At 47.8% G+C, this 25,713-nt stretch overlaps 1 protein-coding gene across 9 annotated transcripts in view; it reads right to left on the bottom strand.

The window, feature by feature from the left end:
- Positions 1–25,713, bottom strand: part of exd3 (exonuclease 3'-5' domain containing 3) — a 637,814-nt gene that overhangs the window by 30,988 nt on the left and 581,113 nt on the right. For 7 of the 9 annotated variants that reach the window (XM_078226739.1, XM_078226741.1, XM_078226745.1 and 4 more), the window contains one exon: positions 2,176–2,269. The exons of the other annotated variants lie outside the window; for them this stretch is intronic. In XM_078226739.1, the coding sequence (XP_078082865.1) occupies positions 2,176–2,269 (94 nt within the window). The remainder of the gene's footprint in view (positions 1–2,175; positions 2,270–25,713) is intronic. 9 annotated transcript variants of the gene reach the window in all.

Below are 25,713 nucleotides of genomic sequence, written 5' to 3'. Positions count from 1 at the left end.
TAACGGAGCCCCCGACTACAACTGCATTCTTTTTACTCCCCCACTTCAGTGGTTCCCTGTACCATTGTTAGTTTGTTTATTCTCCCTCACTTTTGTTTGCACAAGCAGTTAGAACCTCGAACTGTTGGACAATTGCAGGAGCTGAGGCTGCACTATTGTAACCTTCTTCATCTCCATATCTGCGTCATTTTATGTCAATCCCTCCTATCCCTGAAAAATATGAGGCACCCAGCCTAAGAAGCATGACTGCCTCCTGGAAGAAAGTGTCCAAGTAACGTTCCCCCTGCACTCTGCATCATTGGCTCCAAGTTAATGGGCTGGAGTCAAGCTTTGGAGACTAAGTTCCTGGAGCTGCAGACACCGCAGATGTGGTTGCTATGAATCATACTGGTGCCTACAAGATCCCACATGCTATAGCTGGAACACATCACCTGATGTGCCACCTTTATTGTGTTTTATTTCAATAATTAGGTTTCAAGTTTAGAACTATAACTTAACTGTTATCTGTTGTTATACCAGTAGTTTAGGTAGTAAAGCTATACATTTAATGCATACTCATATCTCCCCAGTATTGGTTTAAATGGCAGCACATGTTTAGAGGGATTAAACCTTAAAAACTCATCAAATAGTCATCCACTGGCTCACTTCGTTAAAGGCTTGAGCAATCACCAGCTTCTGGAGGCTGAAAAAAAAACATAAAAAGTAGCATCTCCTTCCCCCTTTACACTGAATTCCCAAGTCAGCACCAATACCTTGTCATGCTCCAGCCTTGGCGTATTGTGCACTGCCAGATCCCCCCCAATCCACAAAACTGGGAAACCCATATCATTCCTCGACGAGCAAAGAACAATACAGCACAGGAACAGGCCCTTCGGCCCTCCAAGCCTGCACTGATCATGTGTTCCTAACTAGACCATCCGTTTGTATCCCTCTATTCCCAGTCTGTTCATGTGGCTATCTAGATAAGTCTTAAATGATCCTAGCGTGTCTGCCTCAACCACCTTGCTAGGTAGTGCATTCCAGGCCCCCACCCACTCTGTGTAAAATACGTCCCCCGCATATCCGTATTGAACCTTGCCCCCCCTTACCTTGAACTTGTGACCCCTTGTGTTTGCCACTTCTGACCTGGGAAAAAGCTTCCAACTGTCCACTCTATCTATGCCTTTCATAATTTTATAAACTTCTATTAGGTCGCCCCTCAACCTCCATCTTTCCAGGGAGAAAAACCCTAGTTTACTCAATCTCACCTCATAGCTAATACCCTCCATACCAGGCAACATCCTGGTAAACCTTTTATGCACTCTCTCCAATGCCCCCACGTCCTTCTGGTAGTGTGGCGACCAGAACTGGACGCAGTATTCCAGATGTGGCCCAACCAACGCTCTATGTATCTGCAACATCATATGCCAACTTTTATACTCTATGCCCCGCCCAATAAAGGCAAGCATGCCATATGCCTTTTCCACCTGTGCTGCCACACTTAAGGATCTGTGGACTTGCACACCCAGATCCCCCTGTGTGTCTATACTCCTGATGCTTCTGCCATTTATTGTATAGCTCCCCCTTGCATTAGATCTACCAAAATGCATCACTTCGCATTTATCAGGATTAAATTCCATCTGCCATTTCTCCGCCCAAATTCCCAGCCTATCTATATCCTGCTGTATTCTCTGACAACGTTCATCACTATCCGCAACTCCAGCAATTTTTGTGTCGTCTGCAAACTTACTAATCAGACTAGCTACATCTTCTTCTAAATCATTTATATATATCACAAACAGCAGAGGTCCCAGTACAGAGCACTGCGGAACACCACTAGTCACAGACCTCCAATCAGAAAAAGACCCCTCCACTGCTACCCTGTCTTCTATGGCCAAGCCAGTTCTGTACCCATCTAGCTAGTTCACCTTTGATCCCGTGAGTTAACCTTCGATCCCGTGTATCCTCCACCCTCTCTGCCTCTGGAAACACCCTACCCACTCACTTAACCCTTTCCCCACCCCCCTACAGCACGCCACCCTCTACCCACCCCACCCACTTCACCCCCATCCCATCCTCCTATTCCATCACCCCACCCACATAGCCCCTACCCCATCCCACCTACTCAAACCCCCCCTCCCCCAACACCCCCCACCTTCTCCCACATTCCAGCTGCAGTTCACCGCTCTGAGTTACCTGAACATTCTGTTGTGTCTGAGCCAGCGTTTAACTGCACAGCTTGTACCATCTCCTCCATAGACAGTTTCAGGTACTCTGCCCCATTACAGACCTGGCAACACAGGAACAACAGATGAGGGTTATTTGGATTCCAGACCCTTCCCTGCTCCCATTGCCTACTGAGCGAGCTGAAAACAAACAGGCAGATGGTTCTGAGCATAACACTTGTGATCCCAACTACATGCAGCCTGCAGCACTAAAAACTCAAGAGATTGCCCCCGGTATCAGCCATTCCAATCAATGGGGTACAGTTCCACTCACACTGGCTCTCACTGGGGAATGGGTCCCACACACAATGATGCTCACTGGGGGATGGGTTCCATGCACACCTCCTGTCACTGGGGAACGGGTCCCACACACAATGATGCTCACTGGGGGATGGGTTCCATGCACACCTCCTGTCACTGGAGTATGTGTTCCACACACACTGACTTTCACTGCAGTACAGATCCACTCACACTGACTCTCACTGGGGTACAATTCCACACACACTGGCTCTCACAGCAGTAAGGATTCCATGCACACTGACTGTCACTGGGGTACGGGTTCCACGCACACTGACTCTCACTGGGGGCTGGGTTCGACACCCACTTCCTGTCAATGGGGTACGGGTTCCACGTACACTGACTCACTGGGGGACGGGTTCCATGCACACTTCCTGTTACTGGGGTACAGGTTCCACACACACTGACTCTCACTGGGGTACAGTTCCACATGTAGGGGCCTAAAAAAAAGCATAAATAAAAGAAAAATGAAAAGAGTGTGTTTTCTTGAAATATGGGTAAATTTAATGAAAAAGACATTTACCATTGTTCTTTGTTTTCTTGTGAGTTTCAATATCCTCTTTACTGGGCCAAATACCGTGAACAGATACTGTTTGAGTGATGTAAGCTAAGCCAATCTGTTTTCTAGAGAGCTGCACTTTAAGCCAATTAGATTACTTAGGGGGAGGGAAAAAGAAAAACGGCGGGAGGCAGAGGAAGCTGCAGTGGGGAGATACACGTGGGGAAGAGAAGCTGTTTCCATGCAGTAAAAACCCAGTTTTAACGTCGAGGCAAATAATATTTGTAGACTAACATACTTCACAGTATGGGCACAAATATTACTGTGCAGTTAAAGCTCATGTTTGTTGCAGTTTAGGAACTCGTTTTTTCCAGTTTGAAGTGAAAGGCAGCAAGGTTTAGTTCTGTTTGTTATTTTCATTACTGTTGAAAAAAAGTGTAAAGCGCATCGTCTTGTACTCTCAAGCGTGGACGTTTCTGCTAGAAACTGCCGGTGAGGGACAGTCAGCTATAAATGCCGGGCATAGTTTTCACTGAGAAGACGGAGAGAACGAGGATTAGCTGAAGCTAACTTTCTAAGTAGCACTGCCGAGGAGGACAGACTTCAGCGCACTGGACCTGCGTCACTACACGGACAGCTTGCTGCATTTTTTTTTTCCTGCTGCATCATCTTCCCGCTCGCAGACCCTTCTGGACTGTGAGTGTCGTGGTTGCGTGAGTAACTGCAGACTATATTGTCAGCAGTGTGTTGTTGAGGGCGTGTTTTCTTCATATGTGCACCAACGTATGGGCCCCAACGTTTATAAATCCAAGCGCCTGGTAATATTTTGAACATTTCTCAGGGTTGAAACTGTTTAATTGAAAAATCTTTAGTTTGGGATTCTTTACCTGTTTTATGAGACGCAACAAAGCAAGAAAATAAATTTATTTTTGTTATTGCTTTTGCATGGTTGTCCTGAACCTTTTCTTATTATAAGGTTTACATACTTACAATTTTAGGAGGCACCACGCTATTATTAACAGGTTATTACTCTAGATTGCAACTGCATACACTAATCCTTTTCATTTATGCCTGTACTGACATTTATTGGTAAATAGGAAATTTAGCCTAGCTCAACACTGAACCGCTAAGAACTCAGGATCCTGTTAATTGAACATTTACATAGTAGCCCCTTATAACATCAAGCACATTCCAGGTACAGCTTTACTTAACTCAGCTCGTCAGAGCATATAGTTGTCAGCAGGGGGTTACACACACACACTGACTCTCACTGGGGTACGGATTCCACACACACTGAGTCTCACTGGGGTACGGATTCCACACACACTGAGTCTCACTGGGGTACGGATTCCACACACACTGAGTCTCACTGGGGTACATTTCATCACAATGACTCTCACTGGAGGTCAGTTCCACACACATACACTCCCACTGGGGCATAGCTCAACACACACTGACTCTCACTGGGGGACTGTTCCACACACACTGACTCTAACTGGGGGACTGTTCCACACACACTGACTCTCACTGGGGTACAGATTCACACACACTGACTCTCACCGGGGGTACGGGTTCCACACACACTGACTGTCACTGGGGGACAGTTCCACACACACTGACTCTCACAGCGGTAAGGATTCCACACACACTGACTCTCACTGGGGTACGAGATCCACACACACTGACTGTCACTGGGGTACGGGTTCCACGCACACTGACTCTCACTGGGGGTACGGGTTCCACACACATGCTGACTCTCAGTGGGGGAAAGTTCCACACACGGTGACTCTCACTGGGGGACAGTTCCACACACACTGACTCTCACTGGCGTACAGTTCCACATGGGGGAAGCAGCGGTGGCAGTGTCTCTGGAGCTGAGCCTGGCCCAGTAGTGCAAAAGGGTAAGGAAAGGAGGGTAGTGCTAATTGGGGACTCTACGGTGAGGGGGTCAGATAGGCGTTTTTGCGGACACAGACGGGACTCTCGGATGGTGGTTTGCCTCCCTGGTGCAGGGGTCCGGGATGTCTCTGGTCGAGTCCCAGAAATCCTGAAGGGGGAGGGAGAGGAGCCGAAGGTCGTGATGCATATAGGTACTGCTGACATAGGTAGGAAGAGGGAAGGGGTCATGAAAAGAGAATATAGGGAGTTAGGTAGACAGCTGAGAAAGAGGAATGCAAAGGTAGTAATCTCGGGATTGCTGCCTGTGCCGCGGGAGAGTGAGAACAGGAATCGGTGGAGAATGAATGCGTGGCTGAGGGACTGGAGCAAGGGACAAGGATTTGGGTACTTGGATCATTGGGACCTCTTTAGGGGCAGGTGTGACCTGTTTAAAAAAGACGGGTGGCACTTGAATCCCAGGGGGACCAATATCCTGGCGGGAAGGTTGGCTAAGGCTACTGGAGAGACTTTAAACTAGAAAGGTTGGGGGGAGGGAATCGAAATGAGGGGACTGAGAGCGAGGAGGTTAGCTCGCAAATAGATAAGGAATGTAAACAGGGTAAGAGGGAGGTTAGACGAGTGATGGAGAAGGGAAGTGCTCAGGCTGAAGGTCTGAGATGTGTCTATTTTAATGCCAGGAGTGTAGTGAATAAAGTGGATGAGCTTAGAGCGTGGATTGCTGCTTCGAATTGTGATGTGGTGGCCATTACGGAGACTTGGATGTCTCAGGGACAGGACTGGGTGCTTCAGGTGCCGGGTTTTAGATGTTTCAGGAAGGACAGGGAGGGAGGCAAGAGAGGGGGGGGAGTGGCACTGTTGATCAGGGATAGTGTCACGGCTGTAGAGAAGGTGGACGCCGTGGAGGGATTGACTACGGAGTCTCTGTGGGTGGAGGTGAGGAACAGGAAGGGGTCGGTAACGTTGCTGGGTGTTTTCTATAGGCCGCCCAATAGTAACAGAGATGTTGAGGAGCAGATGGGGAAACAGATCCTGGAGAGATGTAGGAATCGCAGTAAGAAGTTTAACAACACCAGGTTAAAGTCCAACAGGTTTATTTGGTAGCAAAAGCCACACAAGCTTTCGAGGCTCTGAGCCCCTTCTTCAGGTGAGTGGGAATTCTGTTCACAAACAGAACTTATAAGACACAGACTCAATTTACATGAATAATGGTTGGAATGCGAATACTTACAACTAATCCAGTCTTTAAGAAACAAAACAATGGGAGTGGAGAGAGCATCAAGACAGGCTAAAAAGATGTGTATTGTCTCCAGACAAGACAGCCAGTGAAACTCTGCAGGTCCACGCAACTGTGGGAGTTACAAATAGTGTGACATAAATTCTGATTCTAGGATCGCATGATAAAGACTCAGGAGGAAAAAAGCAGAAATATTTATGTGAAATAGTGTGACATAAACCCAATATCCCGGTTGAGGCCGTCCTTGTGTGTGCGGAACCTGGCTATCAGTTTCTGCTCCGCGACTCTGCGCTGTCGTGTGTCGCGAAGGCCGCCTTGGAGAACGCTTACCCGAATATCAGAGGCCGAATGCCCGTGACCGCTGAAGTGCTCCCCAACAGGAAGAGAACAGTCTTGCCTGGTGATTGTCGAGCGGTGTTCATTCATCCGTTGTCGCAGCGTCTGCATAGTTTCCCCAATGTACCATGCCTCGGGACATCCTTTCTTGCAGCGTATCAGGTAGACAACGTTGGCCGAGTTGCAAGAGTATGTACCGTGTACCTGGTGGATGGTGTTCTCACGTGAGATGATGGCATCTGTGTCGATGATCCGGCACGTCTTGCAGAGGTTGCTGTGGCAGGGTTGTGTGGTGTCTTGGTCACTGTTCTCCTGAAGGCTGGGTAGTTTGCTGCGGACAATGGTCTGTTTGAGGTTGTGCGGTTGTTTGAAGGCAAGAAGTGGGGGTGTGGGGATGGCCTTGGCGAGATGTTCGTCTTCATCAATGACATGTTGAAGGCTCCGGAGGAGATGCCGTAGCTTCTCCGCTCCGGGGAAGTACTGGACAACGAAGGGTACTCTGTCCACTGTGTCCCGTGTTTGTCTTCTGAGGAGGTCGGTGCGGTTTTTCGCTGTGGCGCGTTGGAACTGTTGATCAATGAGTCTAGCGCCATATCCTGTTCTTATGAGGGCATCTTTCAGCGTCTGGAGGTGTCTGTTGCGATCCTCCTCATCCGAGCAGATCCTGTGTATACGGAGGGCTTGTCCGTAGGGGATGGCTTCTTTAACGTGTTTAGGGTGGAAGCTGGAGAAGTGGAGCATCGTGAGGTTATCCGTGGGCTTGCGGTACAGTGAGGTGCTGAGGTGACCGTCCTTAATGGAGATGCGCGTGTCCAAGAATGCAACCGATTCCGGAGAGTAGTCTATGGTGAGCCTGATGGTGGGATGGAACTTGTTGATGTCATCATAGAGTTGTTTCAGTGATTGTTCACCATGAGTCCAAAGGAAGAAAATGTCATCGATGTATCTAGTGTATAGCACCGGTTGAAGGTCCCGTGCGGTGAAGAAGTCTTGTTCGAACCTGTGCATGAAGATGTTGGCATATTGAGGTGCAAATTTGGTCCCCATGGCTGTTCCGTGTGTCTGGATGAAGAACTGGTTGTTGAAGGTGAAGATATTGTGGTCCAGGATGAAGCGGATGAGATGTAAAATTGCATCTGGAAACTGGCAGTTGTTGGCGCTGAGCATTGAGACTCATTGATCAACAGTTCCAACGCGCCACAGCGAAAAACCGCACCGACCTCCTCAGAAGACAAACACGGGACACAGTGGACAGAGTACCCTTCGTTGTCCAGTACTTCCCCGGAGCGGAGAAGCTACGGCATCTCCTCCGGAGCCTTCAACATGTCATTGATGAAGACGAACATCTCGCCAAGGCCATCCCCACACCCCCACTTCTTGCCTTCAAACAACCGCACAACCTCAAACAGACCATTGTCCGCAGCAAACTACCCAGCCTTCAGGAGAACAGTGACCAAGACACCACACAACCCTGCCACAGCAACCTCTGCAAGACGTGCCGGATCATCGACACAGATGCCATCATCTCACGTGAGAACACCATCCACCAGGTACACGGTACATACTCTTGCAACTCGGCCAACGTTGTCTACCTGATACGCTGCAAGAAAGGATGTCCCGAGGCATGGTACATTGGGGAAACTATGCAGACGCTGCGACAACGGATGAATGAACACCGCTCGACAATCACCAGGCAAGACTGTTCTCTTCCTGTTGGGGAGCACTTCAGCGGTCACGGGCATTCGGCCTCTGATATTCGGGTAAGCGTTCTCCAAGGCGGCCTTCGCGACACACGACAGCGCAGAGTCGCGGAGCAGAAACTGATAGCCAGGTTCCGCACACACAAGGACGGCCTCAACCGGGATATTGGGTTTATGTCACACTATTTCACATAAATATTTCTGCTTTTTTCCTCCTGAGTCTTTATCATGCGATCCTAGAATCAGAATTTATGTCACACTATTTGTAACTCCCACAGTTGCGTGGACCTGCAGAGTTTCACTGGCTGTCTTGTCTGGAGACAATACACATCTTTTTAGCCTGTCTTGATGCTCTCTCCACTCCCATTGTTTTGTTTCTTAAAGACTGGATTAGTTGTAAGTATTCGCATTCCAACCATTATTCATGTAAATTGAGTCTGTGTCTTATAAGTTCTGTTTGTGAACAGAATTCCCACTCACCTGAAGAAGGGGCTCAGAGCCTCGAAAGCTTGTGTGGCTTTTGCTACCAAATAAACCTGTTGGACTTTAACCTGGTGTTGTTAAACTTCTTACTGTGTTTACCCCAGTCCAACGCCGGCATCTCCACATCGAGATGTAGGAATAACAGAGTTGTCGTGATGGGAGATTTTAATTTCCCAAACATAGATTGGAATATCCCTAGGGCTAGGGGTTTGGATGGAGAGGAGTTTGTTAGGTGTGTCCAGGAGAGTTTCCTGACACAGTATGTGGATAAGCCTACTAGAGGAGAGGCTGTACTTGATCTGGTGCTGGCTAATGAACCTGGACAGGTGGAGGATCTCTCAGTGGGTGAGCATCTTGGGGATAGCGATCATAATTCTATCTCCTTCACGATAGCATTGGAAAGAGATAGGATCAGGCAGGCTAGGAAAGTGTTTCTCTGGAGTAAAGGGAAATACAGTGTCATCAGGGAGGAAATTAGACGGGTAAATTGGAAGGAGGCATTCTTGGGGAAAAGTACCGAAGGAAAGTGGAGGATTTTCAAGGAATGTTTGTCTGGAGCTCTGCATGACAACGTTCCGATGAGACAGGGGGGTGTTGGTAGGGTACGGGAACCGTGGTGCACGAAGGTTGTGATGAACCTGGTGAATAAGAAAAGAGAGGCGTACAGAAGGTTCAGAGAGCTAGGAGGTGTTAAGGATTTAGAGGAGTATACGGGATGTAGGAAGGAGCTTAAGAAGGAAATTAGGAGAGCGAGAAGGGGTCATGAGAAGGCCTTGGCGGGTAAGATTAAGGAGAATCCCAAGGCTTTCTACAAATATGTCAAGAGTAAAAGGATGAGATGTGAAGGCATAGGACCCTTAAAAGGTGAAGGGGGAAAAGTTTGTGCGGAACCGTTAGAAATGGCGGAGCTGCTTAATGAATACTTTACCTCGGTATTCACGGTGGAAAGGGATCTGGGTGGTTGTACTGCTGGTTTGCGGTGGACAGAAAGGATCGAGCATGTGGACATAAAGAAAGAGGATGTGTTGGAACTATTGAATGGCATCAAGGTTGGTAAGTCGCCGGGACCGGATGGGATGTACCCCAGGTTACTGTGGGAGGCGAGGGAGGAGATTGCGGAGCCTTTGGCGATGATCTTTGCATCGTCGATGGAGACGGGAGAGGTTCCGGAGGATTGGAGGATTGCAGATGTGGTCCCTATATTCAAGAAAGGGAACAGGGACAGCCCGGGAAATTACCGACCGGTGAGTCTAACCTCAGTGGTTGGTAAGTTGATGGAGAGGATCCTGAGAGACAGGATTTATGATCATCTAGAGAAGTTTAGTATGATCAAAAGTAGTCAGCACGGCTTTGTCAAGGGCAGGTCGTGCCTTACAAGCCTGGTTGAGTTCTTTGAAAATGTGACCAAACACATTGACGAAGGAAGAGCGGTGGATGTGGTCTATATGGACTTCAGCAAGGCGTTCGATAAGGTCCCCCATGCAAGACTTCTTGAGAAAGTGAGAGGGCATGGGATCCAAGGGGCTGTTGCCTTGTGGATCCAGAACTGGCTTGCCTGCAGAAGGCAGAGAGTGGCTGTGGAGGGGTCTTTCTCTGCATGGAGGTCAGTGACCAGTGGAGTGCCCCAGGGATCTGTTCTGGGACCCTTGCTGTTTGTCATTTTCATAAATGACCTGGATGAGGAAGTGGAGGGATGGGTTGGTAAGTTTGCTGACGACACCAAGGTAGGTGGTGTTGTGGATAGTTTGGAGGGATGTCAGAAGTTGCAGCGAGACATAGATAGAATGCAAGACTGGGCGGAGAAGTGGCAGATGGACTTCAACCCGGATAAGTGTGTGGTGATCCATTTTGGCAGATCCAATGGGATGAAGCAGCAGTATAATATGAAGGGTACCATTCTTAGCAGTGTAGAGGATCAGAAGGACCTTGGGGTCCGGGTCCATAGGACTCTTAAATCGGCCTCGCAAGTGGAGGATGCGGTCAAGAAGGCGTACTGGCCTTCATTAATCGAGGGATTGAGTTTAGGAGTCGGGAGATAATGCTGCAGCTTTATAGGACCCTGGTTAGACCCCACTTGGAGTACTGCGCGCAGTTCTGGTCACCTCATTACAGGAAAGATGTTGAAGCCATTGAAAGGGTGCAGAGGAGATTTACAAGGATGTTGCCTGGATTGGGGGGCATGCCTTATGAGGATAGGTTGAGGGAGCTTGGTCTCTTCTCCCTGGAGAGACGAAGGATGAGAGGTGACCTGATAGAGGTTTACAAGATGTTGAGAGGTCTGGATAGGGTAGACTCCCAGAGGCTATTTCCAAGGGCTGAAATGGTTGCTACGAGAGGACACAGGTTTAAGGTGCTGGGGGGTAGGTACAGAGGAGATGTCAGGGGTAAGTTTTTCACTCAGAGGGTGGTGGGTGAGTGGAATCGGCTGACGTCGGTGGTGGTGGAGGCAAACTCGTTGGGGTCTTTTAAGAGACTTCTGGATGAGTACATGGGATTTAATGGGATTGAGGGCTATAGATAGGCCTAGAGGTGGGGATGTGATCGGCGCAACTTGTGGGCCGAAGGGCCTGTTTGTGCTGTGGCTTTCTATGTTCTATGTTCTATAAAAATGAAAAGAGTGTGTTTTCTTGAAATATGGGTAAATTTAATGAAAAAGACATTTACCATTGTTCTTTGTTTTCTTGTGAGTTTCAATATCCTCTTTACTGGGCCAAATACCGTGAACAGATACTGTTTGAGTGATGTAAGCTAAGCCAATCTGTTTTCTAGAGAGCTGCACTTTAAGCCAATTAGATTACTTAGGGGGAGGGAAAAAGAAAAACGGCGGGAGGCAGAGGAAGCTGCAGTGGGGAGATACACGTGGGGAAGAGAAGCTGTTTCCATGCAGTAAAAACCCAGTTTTAACGTCGAGGCAAATAATATTTGTAGACTAACATACTTCACAGTATGGGCACAAATATTACTGTGCAGTTAAAGCTCATGTTTGTTGCAGTTTAGGAACTCGTTTTTTCCAGTTTGAAGTGAAAGGCAGCAAGATTTAGTTCTGTTTGTTATTTTCATTACTGTTGAGAAAAAGTGTAAAGCGCATCGTCTTGTACTCTCAAGCGTGGACGTTTCTGCTAGAAACTGCCGGTGAGGGACAGTCAGCTATAAATGCCGGGCATAGTTTTCACTGAGAAGACGGAGAGAACGAGGATTAGCTGAAGCTAACTTGCTAAGTAGCACTGCCGAGGAGGACAGACTTCAGCGCACTGGACCTGCGTCACTACACGGACAGCTTGCTGCATTTTCTTTTCCTGCTGCATCATCTTCTGGACCCTTCTGGACTGTGAGTGTCGTGGTTGCGTGAGTAACTGCAGACTATACTATCAGCAGTGTGTTGTTGAGGGCGTGTTTTCTTTATATGTGCACCAACGAAGGTTAGTGGGGTTGTGGATAGTCTGGAGGGATGTCAGAAGTTACAGAGGGACATAGATAGGATGCAAGACTGGGCGGAGAAGTGGCAGATGGACTTCAACCCAGATAAATGCGTAGTGGGCCATTTTGCCAGGTCAAATGGGATGAAGGAGTACAATATAAAGGGAAAGACTCTTAGTACTGTAGAGGATCAGAAGGACCTTGGGGTCCGGGTCCATTGGACTCTAAAATTGGCCCCGCAGGTGGAGGTGGTTAAGAAGGCGTATGGTGTGCTGGCCTTTATCAATCGAGGGATTGAGTTTAGGAGTCCGGGGATAATGATGCAGCTATATAAGACCCTCGTCAGACCCCACTTGGAGTACTGTGCTCAGTTCTGGTCGCCTCATTACAGGAAGGATGTGGAAAAGATTGAAAGGGTGCAGAGGAGATTTACAAGGATGTTGCCTCGATTGAGTGGCATGCCTTATGAGGATAGGCTGAGGGAGCTCGGTCTTTTCTCCTTGGAGAGACGTAGGATGAGAGGAGACCTAATAGAGGTATATAAGATGTTGAGAGGCATAGATCAGGTGGACTCTCAGAGGCTTTTTCCCAGGGTGGAAATGGCTGCTACGAGAGGACACAGGTTTAAGGTGCTGGTGGGTAGGTACAGGGGAAATGTTAGGGGGAAGTTTTTCACACAGAGGGTGGTGGGCGAGTGGAATCGGCTGCCGTCAGTGGTGGTGGGGGCAAACTCAATAGGGTCTTTTAAGAGACTCCTGGATGAGTACATGGGACTTAATAGGATGGAGGGTTATAGGTAGGCCTAAAAGGTAGGGATATATTCGGCACAACTTGTGGGGCCGAAGGGCCTGTTTTGTGCTGTAGTTTTTCTATGTTTCTATGTAACGTATGGGCCCCAACATTTATAAATCCAAGCGCTTGGTAATATTTTGAACATTTCTCAGGGTTGAAACTGTTTAATTGAAATATCTTTAGTTTGGGACTCTTTACCTGTTTTATGAGACGCAACAATGCAAGAAAATAAATTTATTTTTGTTATTGCTTTTGCATGGTTGTCCTGAACCTTTTCTTATTATAAGGTTTACATACTTACAATTTGGAGGCACCGCACTATTATTAATAGGTTATTACTCTAGATTGCAACTGCATACACTAATCCTTTTCATTCACGCCTGTACTTACATTTATTGGTAAATAGGAAATTTAGCCTAGCTCAACACCAACCGCTAAGAACGCAGGATCCTGTTAATTGAACATTTACATAGTAGCCCCTTATAACATCAAGCACATCCCAGGTACAGCTTTACTTAACTCAGCTGGTCAGAGTATATAGTTGTCAGCAGGGGGTTACACACACACACTGACTCTCACTGGGGTACAGTTCCAGACACAGATTCACAACGTGATACAGTTCCACTCACATTGAATTTCACTGGGATACAGTTCCACACACACAGACTCTCACTGCGGGTACGGGTTCCACACACACTAACTCTCACTAGGGTAGGGGTTCCACACACACGGACTCTCACTGGGCATCAGATCCACACACACTGACTCTCAGTGGGGGACAGTTCCACACACACTGCTCTCAGTGGGGGACAGTTCCACACACACTGATTCTCACTGGGGGACAGTTCCACACACACTGCTCTCAGTGGGGGACAGTTCCACACACACTGACTCACACTTGGGTGTGGATTCCACACAAACTGGATCCCACTGGGGTCCAGTTCCACACACAATAATTCTCACTGGGGAACAGTTCCACATACACTGACCCTTAATGGGGCACAGTTCCACACACACTGACTGTCACTGGGGGACAGTTACACAAACACTAACTCTCACTGGGTACAGTTCCACACACACTGACTCTTACTCGGGGTCAGTTCCACACACATTGACTCTCACTGGGGCACAGTTCCACACAAGCTGACTCTCACTGGGTTACAGTTCCACAAAAACTGACTCGCACTAGTGGCATTTGCAACCAAATAAACCTGCTGGACTTTAGCCTGGTGTTGTTAGACTGGTAATTATAGGCCGGTTAGTCTTACTTCGGTGGTCGGTAAGTTGATGGAAAAGGTCCTTAGGGATAGGATTTACGACCATTTAGAAAGATGCAGCTTAATCCGGGATAGTCAGCACGGATTTGTGAAGGGCAAGCCTTGCCTCACAAATCTGATAGAATTTTATGAGGAGGTAACTTAAGTGTGTAGATGAAGGTAGTGCAGTTGATGTCATATACATGGATTTTAGTAAGGCGTTTGATAAAGTCTCCCACGGTCGGCTTATGAAGAAAGTAAGGATGTGTGGGATAGAGGGAAGTTTGGCCGATTGGATAGGTAACTGGCTATCTAACAGAATAAGAAGTTTAACAACACCAGGTTAAAGTCCAACAGGTTTATTTGGTAGCAAAAGCCACACAAGCTTTCGAGGCTCTGAGCCCCTTCTTCAGGTGAGTGGGAATTCTGTTCACAAACAGAACTTATAAGACACAGACTCAATTTACATGAATAATGGTTGGAATGCGAATACTTACAACTAATCCAGTCTTTAAGAAACAAAACAATGGGAGTGGAGAGAGCATCAAGACAGGCTAAAAAGATGTGTATTGTCTCCAGACAAGACAGCCAGTGAAACTCTGCAGGTCCACGCAACTGTGGGAGTTACAAATAGTGTGACATAAATTCTGATTCTAGGATCGCATGATAAAGACTCAGGAGGAAAAAAGCAGAAATATTTATGTGAAATAGTGTGACATAAACCCAATATCCCGGTTGAGGCCGTCCTTGTGTGTGCGGAACCTGGCTATCAGTTTCTGCTCCGCGACTCTGCGCTGTCGTGTGTCGCGAAGGCCGCCTTGGAGAACGCTTACCCGAATATCAGAGGCCGAATGCCCTGCAGAGTTTCACTGGCTGTCTTGTCTGGAGACAATACACATCTTTTTAGCCTGTCTTGATGCTCTCTCCACTCCCATTGTTTTGTTTCTTAAAGACTGGATTAGTTGTAAGTATTCGCATTCCAACCATTATTCATGTAAATTGAGTCTGTGTCTTATAAGTTCTGTTTGTGAACAGAATTCCCACTCACCTGAAGAAGGGGCTCAGAGCCTCGAAAGCTTGTGTGGCTTTTGCTACCAAATAAACCTGTTGGACTTTAACCTGGTGTTGTTAAACTTCTTACTGTGTTTACCCCAGTCCAACGCCGGCATCTCCACATCATATCTAACAGAAGACAGAGGGTGGTGGTGGATGGAAAATTTTTGGACTGGAAACCGGTTACCAGCGGAGTGCCACAGGTGCTTGGTCCTCTGCTATTTGTAATTTTTATAAATGACTTGGAGGAGGGGGCTGAAGGGTGGATCAGTAAATTTGCTGATGACACCAAGATTGGTGGAGTAGTGGATGAGGTGGAGGGCTGTTGTAGGCTGCAAAGAGATATAGATAGGATGCAGAGCTGGGCTGAAAAATGGCAAATGGAGTTTAACCCTGACAAATGCGAGGTGATTCATTTTAGTAGGACAAATTTAAATATGGATTACAGGGTCAAAGGTAGGGTTCTGAAGAATATGGAGGAACAGAGAGATCTTGGGGTTCATATCCATAGATCTCTGAAGGTTGCCACTCAAGTGGATAGAGCCGTGAAGAAGGCCTATAGTGTGTTGGCGTTCATTCACAGGGGGTTTGAGTTTAAGAGCCGTGGGGTTATGCTGCAACTGTACAGGACCTTGGTGAGACCACATTTGGAATATTGTGTGCAGTTCTGGTCACCTCACTATAAGAAGGATGAGGAGACACTGGAAAGAGTGCAAAGGAGATTTACCAGGATGCTGCCTGGTTTGGAGGGTAGGTCTTATGAGGAAAGGTTGAGGGAACTTGGGCTTTTCTCTTTGAAGCAGAGGAGGTTGAGAGGAGACTTGATAGAGGTTTATAAGATGATGAGGGGGATAGATAGAGTGAATGTTCAAAGACTATTTCCTCGGGTGAATGGAGCAGTAACTAGGGGGCATAACTATAGGGTTCATGGTGGGAGATATAGGAAGGATGTCCGAGGTAGGTTCTTTACGCAGAGAGTGGTTGGGGTGTGGAATGGACTGCCTGCAGGGATAGTGGAGTCAGAAACTTTAGGAACATTTAAGAAGCTATTGGATAGGCACATGGAGTACTTCGGGATGATAGGGAGGAAAGAGCTTGATCTGGGTTTCAGACAAAGCTCGGCACAACATCGTGGGCCAAAGGGCCTGTTGTGTGCTGTACTGTTCTATGTTCTATGTTCGTACAGTTTCACACACATTGAGTCCCACTGGGGCACAGTTCCACGCCCATTTACTCCGACTGGGTGTCAGATCCACACACACTGGCTCTCAATGGGGGACAGTTCCGCACACACTGACACCCACTGGTGGTCAGTTCCACACACACTGACTCACACGGAGGTACAGGTTCCACATAATTGGATCTCACTGGGGTACAGATTCCACGATGTGGAAAAGCTGGCGTTGGACTGTGGTAAGCACAGTAAGAAATCTCTCAACACCACCTTGAAATCCAACAGGTTTATTTGGTACCACAAGCTTTTGGAGTGTTGCTCCTTCTTCAGGTGAGTGAAGAATTGTGTGTGGAACTCTTCACTCACCGGAAGAAGGAGTGACACTCCGAAAGCTTGTGCGACCAAATAAACCTGTTGGACTTTAACCTGGAGTTGTGAGATTTCCTACTGTACGGGTTCCACATATACTGACTCTCACTGGGGGACAGTTGAACATACACTGACTCTCACTGGGGTACAGTTCCACACACTGACTCTCACTGGGGTATAGTTCCACACATACTGACTCTCACTGGGGTACGGGTCCCACACACACTGACTCTCACTGGGGTACAGTTCCATACACACTGACTCTCACTGGGTTACAGTTCCAGACACAGGCTCATACTGTGGTAGACTTCCACACACATTGAATTTCGCTGGGGTACAGTTCCACACACACAGATTCTCACTGTGGGTACAGCTTCCACACACACTGACTCTCACTGGGGCACGGGTTCCACACAAACTGACTCTCACTGGGGGACAGTTCCACACACATGGAATCTCACTGGGGGACAGTTCCACACACATGAAATCTCACTGGGGTACAGTCCCACACACTGACTCTCACTGTGGGTACAGCTTCCACACACACTGACTCTCACTGGGGCACGGGTTCCACACAAACTGACTCTCACTGGGGGACAGTTCCACACACACGGAATCTCACTGGGGGACAGTTCCACACACATGAAATCTCACTGGGGTACAGTCCCACACACGGAATCTCACTGGGGTACAGTTCCACACGCACTGACTCTCACTGGGGTACAGTTCCACACGCACTGACTCTCACTGGGGTACAATTCCACACATGCTGACTCTCACTGGGGTACAGTTCCACACATGCTGACTCTCACTCGGGTACAGGTGCTACAGACACAGACTCTCACTGGGGTATAGTTCCACACACCCAGACTCTCACTGGGGTACAGATTCAGACGCACCGACTCTCACTGGGGCACTGTTATAGAGTCATAGAGGTTTACAGCATGGAAACAGGCCCTTTGGCCCAACTTGTCCATGCCGCCCGTTTTTTTTTTAAAACCCCAAAGCTAATCCCAATTGCCCGCATTTGGCCCATATCCCTCTATACCCATCGTACCCATGTAACTATCTAAATGCTTTTTAAAAGACAAAATTGTACCCGCCTCTACTACTACCTCGAGCAGCTTGTTCCAGACACTCACCAACCTCAGTGTGAAAAAATTGCCCCTCTGGACACTTTTGCATCTCTCCCCTCTCACCTTAAACCTATGCCCTCTAGTTTTAGACTCCCCTACCTTTGGGAAAAGATATTGACTATCTAGCTGATCTGTGCCCCTCATTATTTTATAGACCTCGATAAGATCACTCCCCAGCCTGCTACGCTCCAGAGAAAAAAGTCCCAGTCTATCCAGCCTCTCCTTATAACTCAATCCATCAAGTCCTGGTAGCATCCTAGTAAATCTTTTCTGCACTCTTTCTAGATTAATAATATCCTTTCTATAATAGGGTGACTAGAACTGTACACAGTATTCCAAGTGTGGCCTTACCAATGTCTTGTACAACTTCAACAAGACATTCCAACTCCTGTATTCAATGTTCTGATCGATGAAACCAAGCATGCCGAATGCCTTCTTCACCACTCTGTCCACCTGTGACTCCACTTTCAATAAGCTATGAACATGTACCCCGAGATCTCTTTGTTCTGTAACTCTCCCCAACTCCCTACCATTAACTGAGTAAGTCCTGCCCTGGTTCAATCTACCAAAATGTATCACCTCGAATTTGTCTCAATTAAACTCCATCTGCCATTCGTCAGCCCACTGGCCCAATCGATCAAGATGCTGCTGCAATCCAAGATAACTTTCTTCACTGTCCATCATGCCACCAATCATGGTGTCATCAGCAAACTTACTAACCATGCCTCCTATATTCTCATCCAAATCATTAATATAAATGACAAATATCAGTGGGCCAGCACTGATCCCTGAGGCACACCGCTGGTCACAGGCCTCCAGTTTGAAAAACAATTCTCTACAACCACCCTCTGGCTTCTGTCAAGAAGCCAATTTTGTATCCATTTAGATACCTCACCCTGGATCCTGTGAGATTTAACGTTATGCAACAACCTACCATGCGGTACCTTGTCAAAGGCCTTGCTAATGTCCATGTGGACAACATCAACTGCACTGCCCTCACCTACTGTTGATAACCAGGGAAATTCCGTGGATAACCAGGGAAATTGAGGGACTGGTCAAAAAGAAAAGAGAGGCATATGTTAGGTCCAGGCAGCTAAAAACGGAGGGAGCTCTGGAGGAGTACAAAGAAAGTAGGAAAGAACTCAAACGGGGAATTAGAAGGGCAAAAAGGGGTCACGAAATGTCCTTGGCAGACAGGATTAAGGAGAATCCCAAGGCATTTTATTCATACGTTAGGAACAAAAGGGTTGTCAGGGAAAAAATCGGACCTCTCAGGCACAAAAGTGGGGAATTATGCTTGGAGCCCAAAGAAGTAGGGGAGATCCTAAATGAATACTTTGCGTCGGTATTTACAAAAGAGAGGGACGTGTTGACTGGGAGTGTCTCGGAGGGGAGTGTTGAACCGTTGGAGAAAATCTCCATTACAAGGGAGGAAGTGTTAGGTTTGTTAGAGAATATAAAGACTGACAAATCCCCAGGGCCTGATGGAATCTATCCAAGGCTGCTCAGGGAGACGAGAGATGAAATCGCTGGGCCTCTGACGCAAATCTTTGTCTTGTCACTGGACACAGGTGAGGTCCCAGAGGATTGGAGGATAGCTAATGTGGTCCCGTTATTCAAGAAGGGTAGGAAGGATAACCCGGGTAATTATACTCCGGTGAGCTTGACGTCCGTGGTGGGGAAGTTGTTGGAGAAGATTCTTAGAGATAGGATGTATGCGCATTTAGAAAGGAATAAACTCATTAACGATGTCTTGTGAAAAGCAAGAGGGAAGCTTATGAAGGGATGAGGAAACAAGGTTCAGATGGCTCGATTGAGGGTTACAAGTTAGCAAGGAATGAGCTGAAAAAGGGGCTTAGGCGAGCTAGGAGGGGACACGAGAAGTCCTTGGCGGGTCGGATCAAGGAAAACCCCAAGGCTTTTTACTCTTATGTGAGGAATAAAAGAATGACCAGGGTGAGGTGAGGGCCGGTCAAGGACAGTAGTGGGAACTTGTGTATGGAGTCAGTAGAGATAGGCGAGGTGATGAATGAATACTTTTCTTCAGTGTTCACCAAGGAGAGGGGCCATGTTTTTGAGGTAGAGAAGGTGTTACAGGCTAATAGGCTGGAGGAAATAGATGTTCAGAGGGAGGATGTCCTGGCAGTTTTGAATAAACTGAAGGTCGATAAGTCCCCTGGGCCTGATGAAAAGTATCCTAGGATTCTTTGGGAGGCAAGGGATGAGATTGCAGAGCCTTTGGCTTTGATCTTTGGGTCCTCGCTGTCCACGGGGATGGTGCCAGAGGACTGGAGAATGGCGAATGTTGTTCCTCTGTTTAAGAAAGGGAATAGAAATGACCCTGGTAATTATAGACCGGTTAGTCTTACTTCGGTGGTTGGTAAATTGATGGAAAAGGTCCTTAGAGATGGGATTTACGACCATTTAGAAAGATGCAGCTTAATCCGGGATAGTCAGCACGGATTCGTGAAGGGCAAGTCGTGCCTCACAAATTTGATAGAATTTTTTGAGGAGGTAACTAAGTGTGTTGATGAAGGTAGGGCAGTTGATGTCATATACATGGAATTTAGTAAGGTGTTTGATAAGGTCCCCCATGGTCAGCTTATGATGAAAGTGAGGAGGTGTGGGATAGAGGGAAAGTTGGCCGATTGGATAGGTAACTGGCTGTCTGATCGAAGAGAGAGGGTGGTGGTAGATGGAAAATTTTCGGATTGGAGGCAGGTTGCTAGCGGAGTGCCGCAGGGATCAGTGCTTGGTCCTCTACTCTTTGTGATTTTTATTAATGACTTAGAGGAGGGGGCTGAAGGGTGGATCAGTAAATTTGCTGATGACACCAAGATTGGTGGAGTAGTGGATGAGGTGGAGGGCTGTTGTAGGCTGCAAAGAGACATAGATAGGATGCAAAGCTGGGCTGAAAAATGGCAAATGGGGTTTAACCCTGATAAATGTGAGGTGATTCATTTTGGTAGGACTAATTTAAATGTGGATTACAGGGTCAAAGGTAGGGTTCTGAAGACTGTGGAGGAACAGAGAGATCTTGGGGTTCATATCCACAGATCTCTAAAGGTTGCCACTCAAGTGGATAGAGCTGTGAAGAAGGCCTATAGTGTGTTAGCTTTTATTAACAGGGGGTTGGAGTTTAAGAGCCGTGGGGTTATGCTGCAACTGTACAGGACCTTGGTGAGACCACATTTGGAGTATTGTGTGCAGTTCTGGTCACCTCACTATAGGAAGGATGTGGAAGCGCTGGAAAGAGTGCAGAGGAGATTTACCAGGATGCTGCCTGGTTTGGAGGGTAGGTCTTATGAGGAAAGGTTGCGGGAGCTAGGGCTGTTCTTTCTGGTGCGGAGGAGGCTGAGGGGAGACTTAATAGAGGTTTATAAAATGATGAAGGGGATAGATAGAGTGAACGTTCAAAGACTATTTCCTCGGGTGGATGGAGCTATTACAAGGGGGCATAACTATAGGGTTCGTGGTGGGAGATACAGGAAGGATATCAGAGGTAGGTTCTTTACGCAGAGTGGTTGGGGTGTGGAATGGACTGCCTGCAGTGATAGTGGAGTCAGACACTTTAGGAACATTTAAGCGGTTATTGGATAGGCACATGGAGCACACCAGGATGATAGGGAGTGGGATAGTTTGATCTTGGTTTCAGATAAAGCTCGGCACAACATCGTGGGCCGAAGGGCCTGTTCTGTGCTGTACTGTTCTATGTTCTATGATAGTCAGCATGGTTTTGTGAGAGGGAGGTCATGCCTCACTAACCTGGTGGAGTTTTTTGAAGAAGTGATGAGAATGGTTGACGAGGGAAGGGCCGTGTGTGTCGTCTATATGGACGTTTGACAAAGTCCCTCATAATAGGCTGGTGCAAAAGGTTGGATCTCATGGGATAAAGGGGGAGGTGGCTAGATGGGTCACAGAAGACCAGAGGGTGGTAGTGGAAGGGTCTTTTTCCGGCTGGAGGCCTGTGACTAGTGGTGTTCCGCAGGGCTCTGTATTGGGACCTCTGCTGTTTGTGATTTATATAAACGATCTGGAAGAAGGTGTAACTGGGGTGATCAGTAAGTTTGCGGATGACACAAAATTGGCAGGACTTGCAGATAGTGATGTGGTGATATAAACAGGGCCTAGTTTTAAGGCTGATACAATTGGATATCCTAAATTAAAGAATTGGGCACATTGAATTCAAACACAGTCAAACCTCAGGCAGGCCAATTGTACAATACACAAATGTGTCTGGGCCTGACCCATCAACCACCCATCAAAGGTCGTTACACTCTACTTGAGACTTAGCAGGAGATCATGGCACCTCATTGAAATGCATCGGTCTATTGTTAGAAGCCCAGATCGGGCCAGACTTTCTGTCACCAAGAGATCCTGACCTGATAACAAGTTCAACACAGTAAGAAGTTTAACAACACCAGGTTAAAGTCCAACAGGTTTATTTGGTAGCAAAAGCCACACAAGCTTTCGAGGCTCTGAGCCCCTTCTTCAGGTGAGTGGGAATTCTGTTCACAAACAGAACTTATAAAGACACAGACTCAATTTACATGAATAATGGTTGGAATGCGAATACTTACAACTAATCCAGTCTTTAAGAAACAAAACAATGGGAGTGGAGAGAGCATCAAGACAGGCTAAAAAGATGTGTATTGTCTCCTCTTTTTAGCCTGTATGTCCCACCACACATCTTTTTAGCCTGTCTTGATGCTCTCTCCACTCCCATTGTTTTGTTTCTTAAAGACTGGATTAGTTGTAAGTATTCGCATTCCAACCATTATTCATGTAAATTGAGTCTGTGTCTTTATAAGTTCTGTTTGTGAACAGAATTCCCACTCACCTGAAGAAGGGGCTCAGAGCCTCGAAAGCTTGTGTGGCTTTTGCTACCAAATAAACCTGTTGGACTTTAACCTGGTGTTGTTAAACGTCTTACTGTGTTTACCCCAGTCCAACGCCGGCATCTCCACAACAAGTTCAACAACATGGAGATGGACACCTGGGGGGCGGACCCTGGTGTCCTGTCAGGCAGACATCAAGAAACCTGGGGGGCGGACCCTGGTGTCCTGTCAGGCAGACATCAAGAAACCCACTGGGACCTCATTGGCCGGAAGCCAGAGAAGTTTCTGGAAATGCAAGCAGGCTGGGGATAAAGGGGCACACTCAAAGGCACACTGCAGCGAAGACTCGACAGGGGAGACAGCCGTGACCATTCGGAAGACTGACCAGAGAAGGAAGGAAGGAAGAAGCGGCCATCGAGACTCACCTTCGTGACGACAGACCAGAGGGACTCAGAGAATCGGGCCTGCAGTTTAACCAAACCACCTTTACGGGTAGTATACTTGAATCTGGGGTATCCTCTTGTTTTATGTGGGTAATTTAAGGGTTAATAGTGTTATTATTAATAAACTTGTTGAACCTTTACTTGTGTTTGTCCTTTGTCCACCTTGCAAATAAGGGCACCGGGGTAAAACCTTGGAGTAAGTAAACTGGTCGAAAGTATCTGAGAATTAACAGGTACAACAGTGGCGACCCAGATGGGACTTCGATAAGAAGTAATACGTTGCTCCGAAGTCGAACCTTCAACCCGGTATTCTCCAACACTCCGTCTGAGCCTGAATTAAGAGGGCAGATGCCCCACGTGACGGCCAGTCTTAAGTGAGTGAAGGACTAATACAGATTCAACCAGTAAATTGGGCCATAAACCCGGTGTCTGTAACACAAGGTGGACAAACTGTGTAGTCAGAACTAGAACAGTCTAGGGAATTTGGGTAAAATCTACGGGAGGGAATTTAGTACCTTACTTATACTCAAGTGACGAATCCTAAAAGGAAATAATCATGGCCAGTCATGCTGCATGGGAGGACCTCTGGGATTCGGGTTCAAATGTCCAAATCCACCCATGGGTCCGCATTCTGTCACAACTGGCCGTAATAGGAATCCTACTTATGATAGTGTACCTAACCATCCTCACATTTAAGTGTGCCCGATGGAAGACTGCGCGCATACAACAATTGGAAGGGGAGGCAAGCACAGGAGAAGAAAGGAACCAGATTAACATGATCCACATGAGCCAATTCCAGGCTCAATGTGATAAAGCCTGCCAAAGGGCACGGCGAGCTGTCCGTGAGAGAGAGGCTGCGCTGCAACAGGTAGAGGAAGTTAAACGTAAATGCAGCGACCTACAGGCTGCAGTAAACGTTTTGCACCAAGCAGGAAAAGTAAATACAGCCCGCGCGAGATTGAAGATTTAAAAGCACAACTAGCCATAAAAAGGAGGGTAATGTGTGCATACACGACCGAAACAGGGGATAGTGACCCAGGGGTAGAGTGGGGGGATTTAGAAGAGGATGCCTGCCATTATGCAACAGCTAGCGTCACTGCCGACTGGGGACCCCCACCTCCCTTCCCGGTAGTGGAAACAACGGCACCACCTAATCCAGCCCCCATCTGGGGAAACTCAGTCTCAGCTCCTCGTCCTTTTACCATCCCAATAAGCCCAGTCACTAATCCGGTTCCTGTACCGATGAATCCGGTCACCACCCGACGACAGGACGGACAGAACCACAATGTGACTTATGTAACTCCATACACCATGACACAGCTCACTGACATAGCTAAAGTGATTGGAGTATTTGAACCCTCCGGGGATCCACATGCTCTCTTTGACCAGGTTACCCAATATCGTGTTTTAAACGGTCTAGATGAGGCAGAAGAGGTTAAACTTATTCTGTTATGTTTAAGTCCTGCCATCCGTTCCGCCCTACCCGAACCCCAGAACGTGGCCGGGGGAACCCTACCAGAAATGAATGCAGCCGTTCTGGCCGCCATAGGCTACAACAGGGATGACCCGGTACAAGGCTTAAACAACTGCCAACAAAAGAGAGGGGAGCACCCGACAGCCTATGCTGGCCGACTATGGAACCAATTTGTTGTGGTTTTCGGCCAATTAAATCGAGTCCAATTAAATGCACACCACCGGCCCACATGGATCCGGACCCTGATAGCACACGCCACCGAGGGGAGTCGGAAAGCCTGTGAGAATTTTGACCCTGATGATAATACACATACAGAAGCCTGGGCCATCTGCAAAATGACTCGTGTGTGGGAAAGGGAAGTCAGACAAACAGACACCCCCAAGTCCACAAAACACGGATTGATGAACCCAATCCACACAGACCTGGCCCCGGTTTGGCATAACGAAGGGGGAGGTGGAAACAGGGGACTGGGAAATTCACCCCCATATACCCCTGCCAATCATCGATACAGAAAACCGCAGCCCCGCCCAGAACCCCGATATATTCCCAACCCCAGGTACAGGGAACAAGATAAAACCAATCCCAGATATGCACCCCCACAAGCACAGTGTTATAACTGTGGGCAACCCAACCATTTTGCCCGGGACTGTAGGGCACCACCAAATTTCAGGGGACCAGCAAACCCCGCACACCCATACACTATTGCTAGTCGCCGACACAGGGAACCACAAGGCCGCACAGGACATAGGCCCAACCCCCGACATCGAGAACGATATAGAGCTGAGCCCAGAGGCCCATGCCCACAAGCACAGTGTTATACCTGCGGGCAACCCAACCATTTTGCCCGGAACTGTAGGGCAGCACCCAACTACCCCACACGACCATCTCAGCGGTTCCCCGACGATGGACCCCGACCCATGCCCCTTGAAGGACCGGCCCGACAAGCTTCTATAACCCCCACATTCCTGGCAGACAACCTAACCTACGGCAGGGAGCCCCATGAATGCCAGGTTCCGGCAATAAAAGACCCCAAGGGGCCATTTTTGCCAAAACAAAATGGGGGAGGAACCTGGGGAATCAGCCAAACCCCGGCCCAGAGGACCTCGATG

This window comes from Mustelus asterias, chromosome 13 (genome assembly GCF_964213995.1).
Source record: "Mustelus asterias chromosome 13, sMusAst1.hap1.1, whole genome shotgun sequence".
NCBI classification, from domain to species: domain Eukaryota; kingdom Metazoa; phylum Chordata; class Chondrichthyes; order Carcharhiniformes; family Triakidae; genus Mustelus; species Mustelus asterias.
The sequence above is the reverse complement of the archived record's forward strand: the minus strand, read 5'-3'. Positions and strand labels throughout refer to the sequence as shown.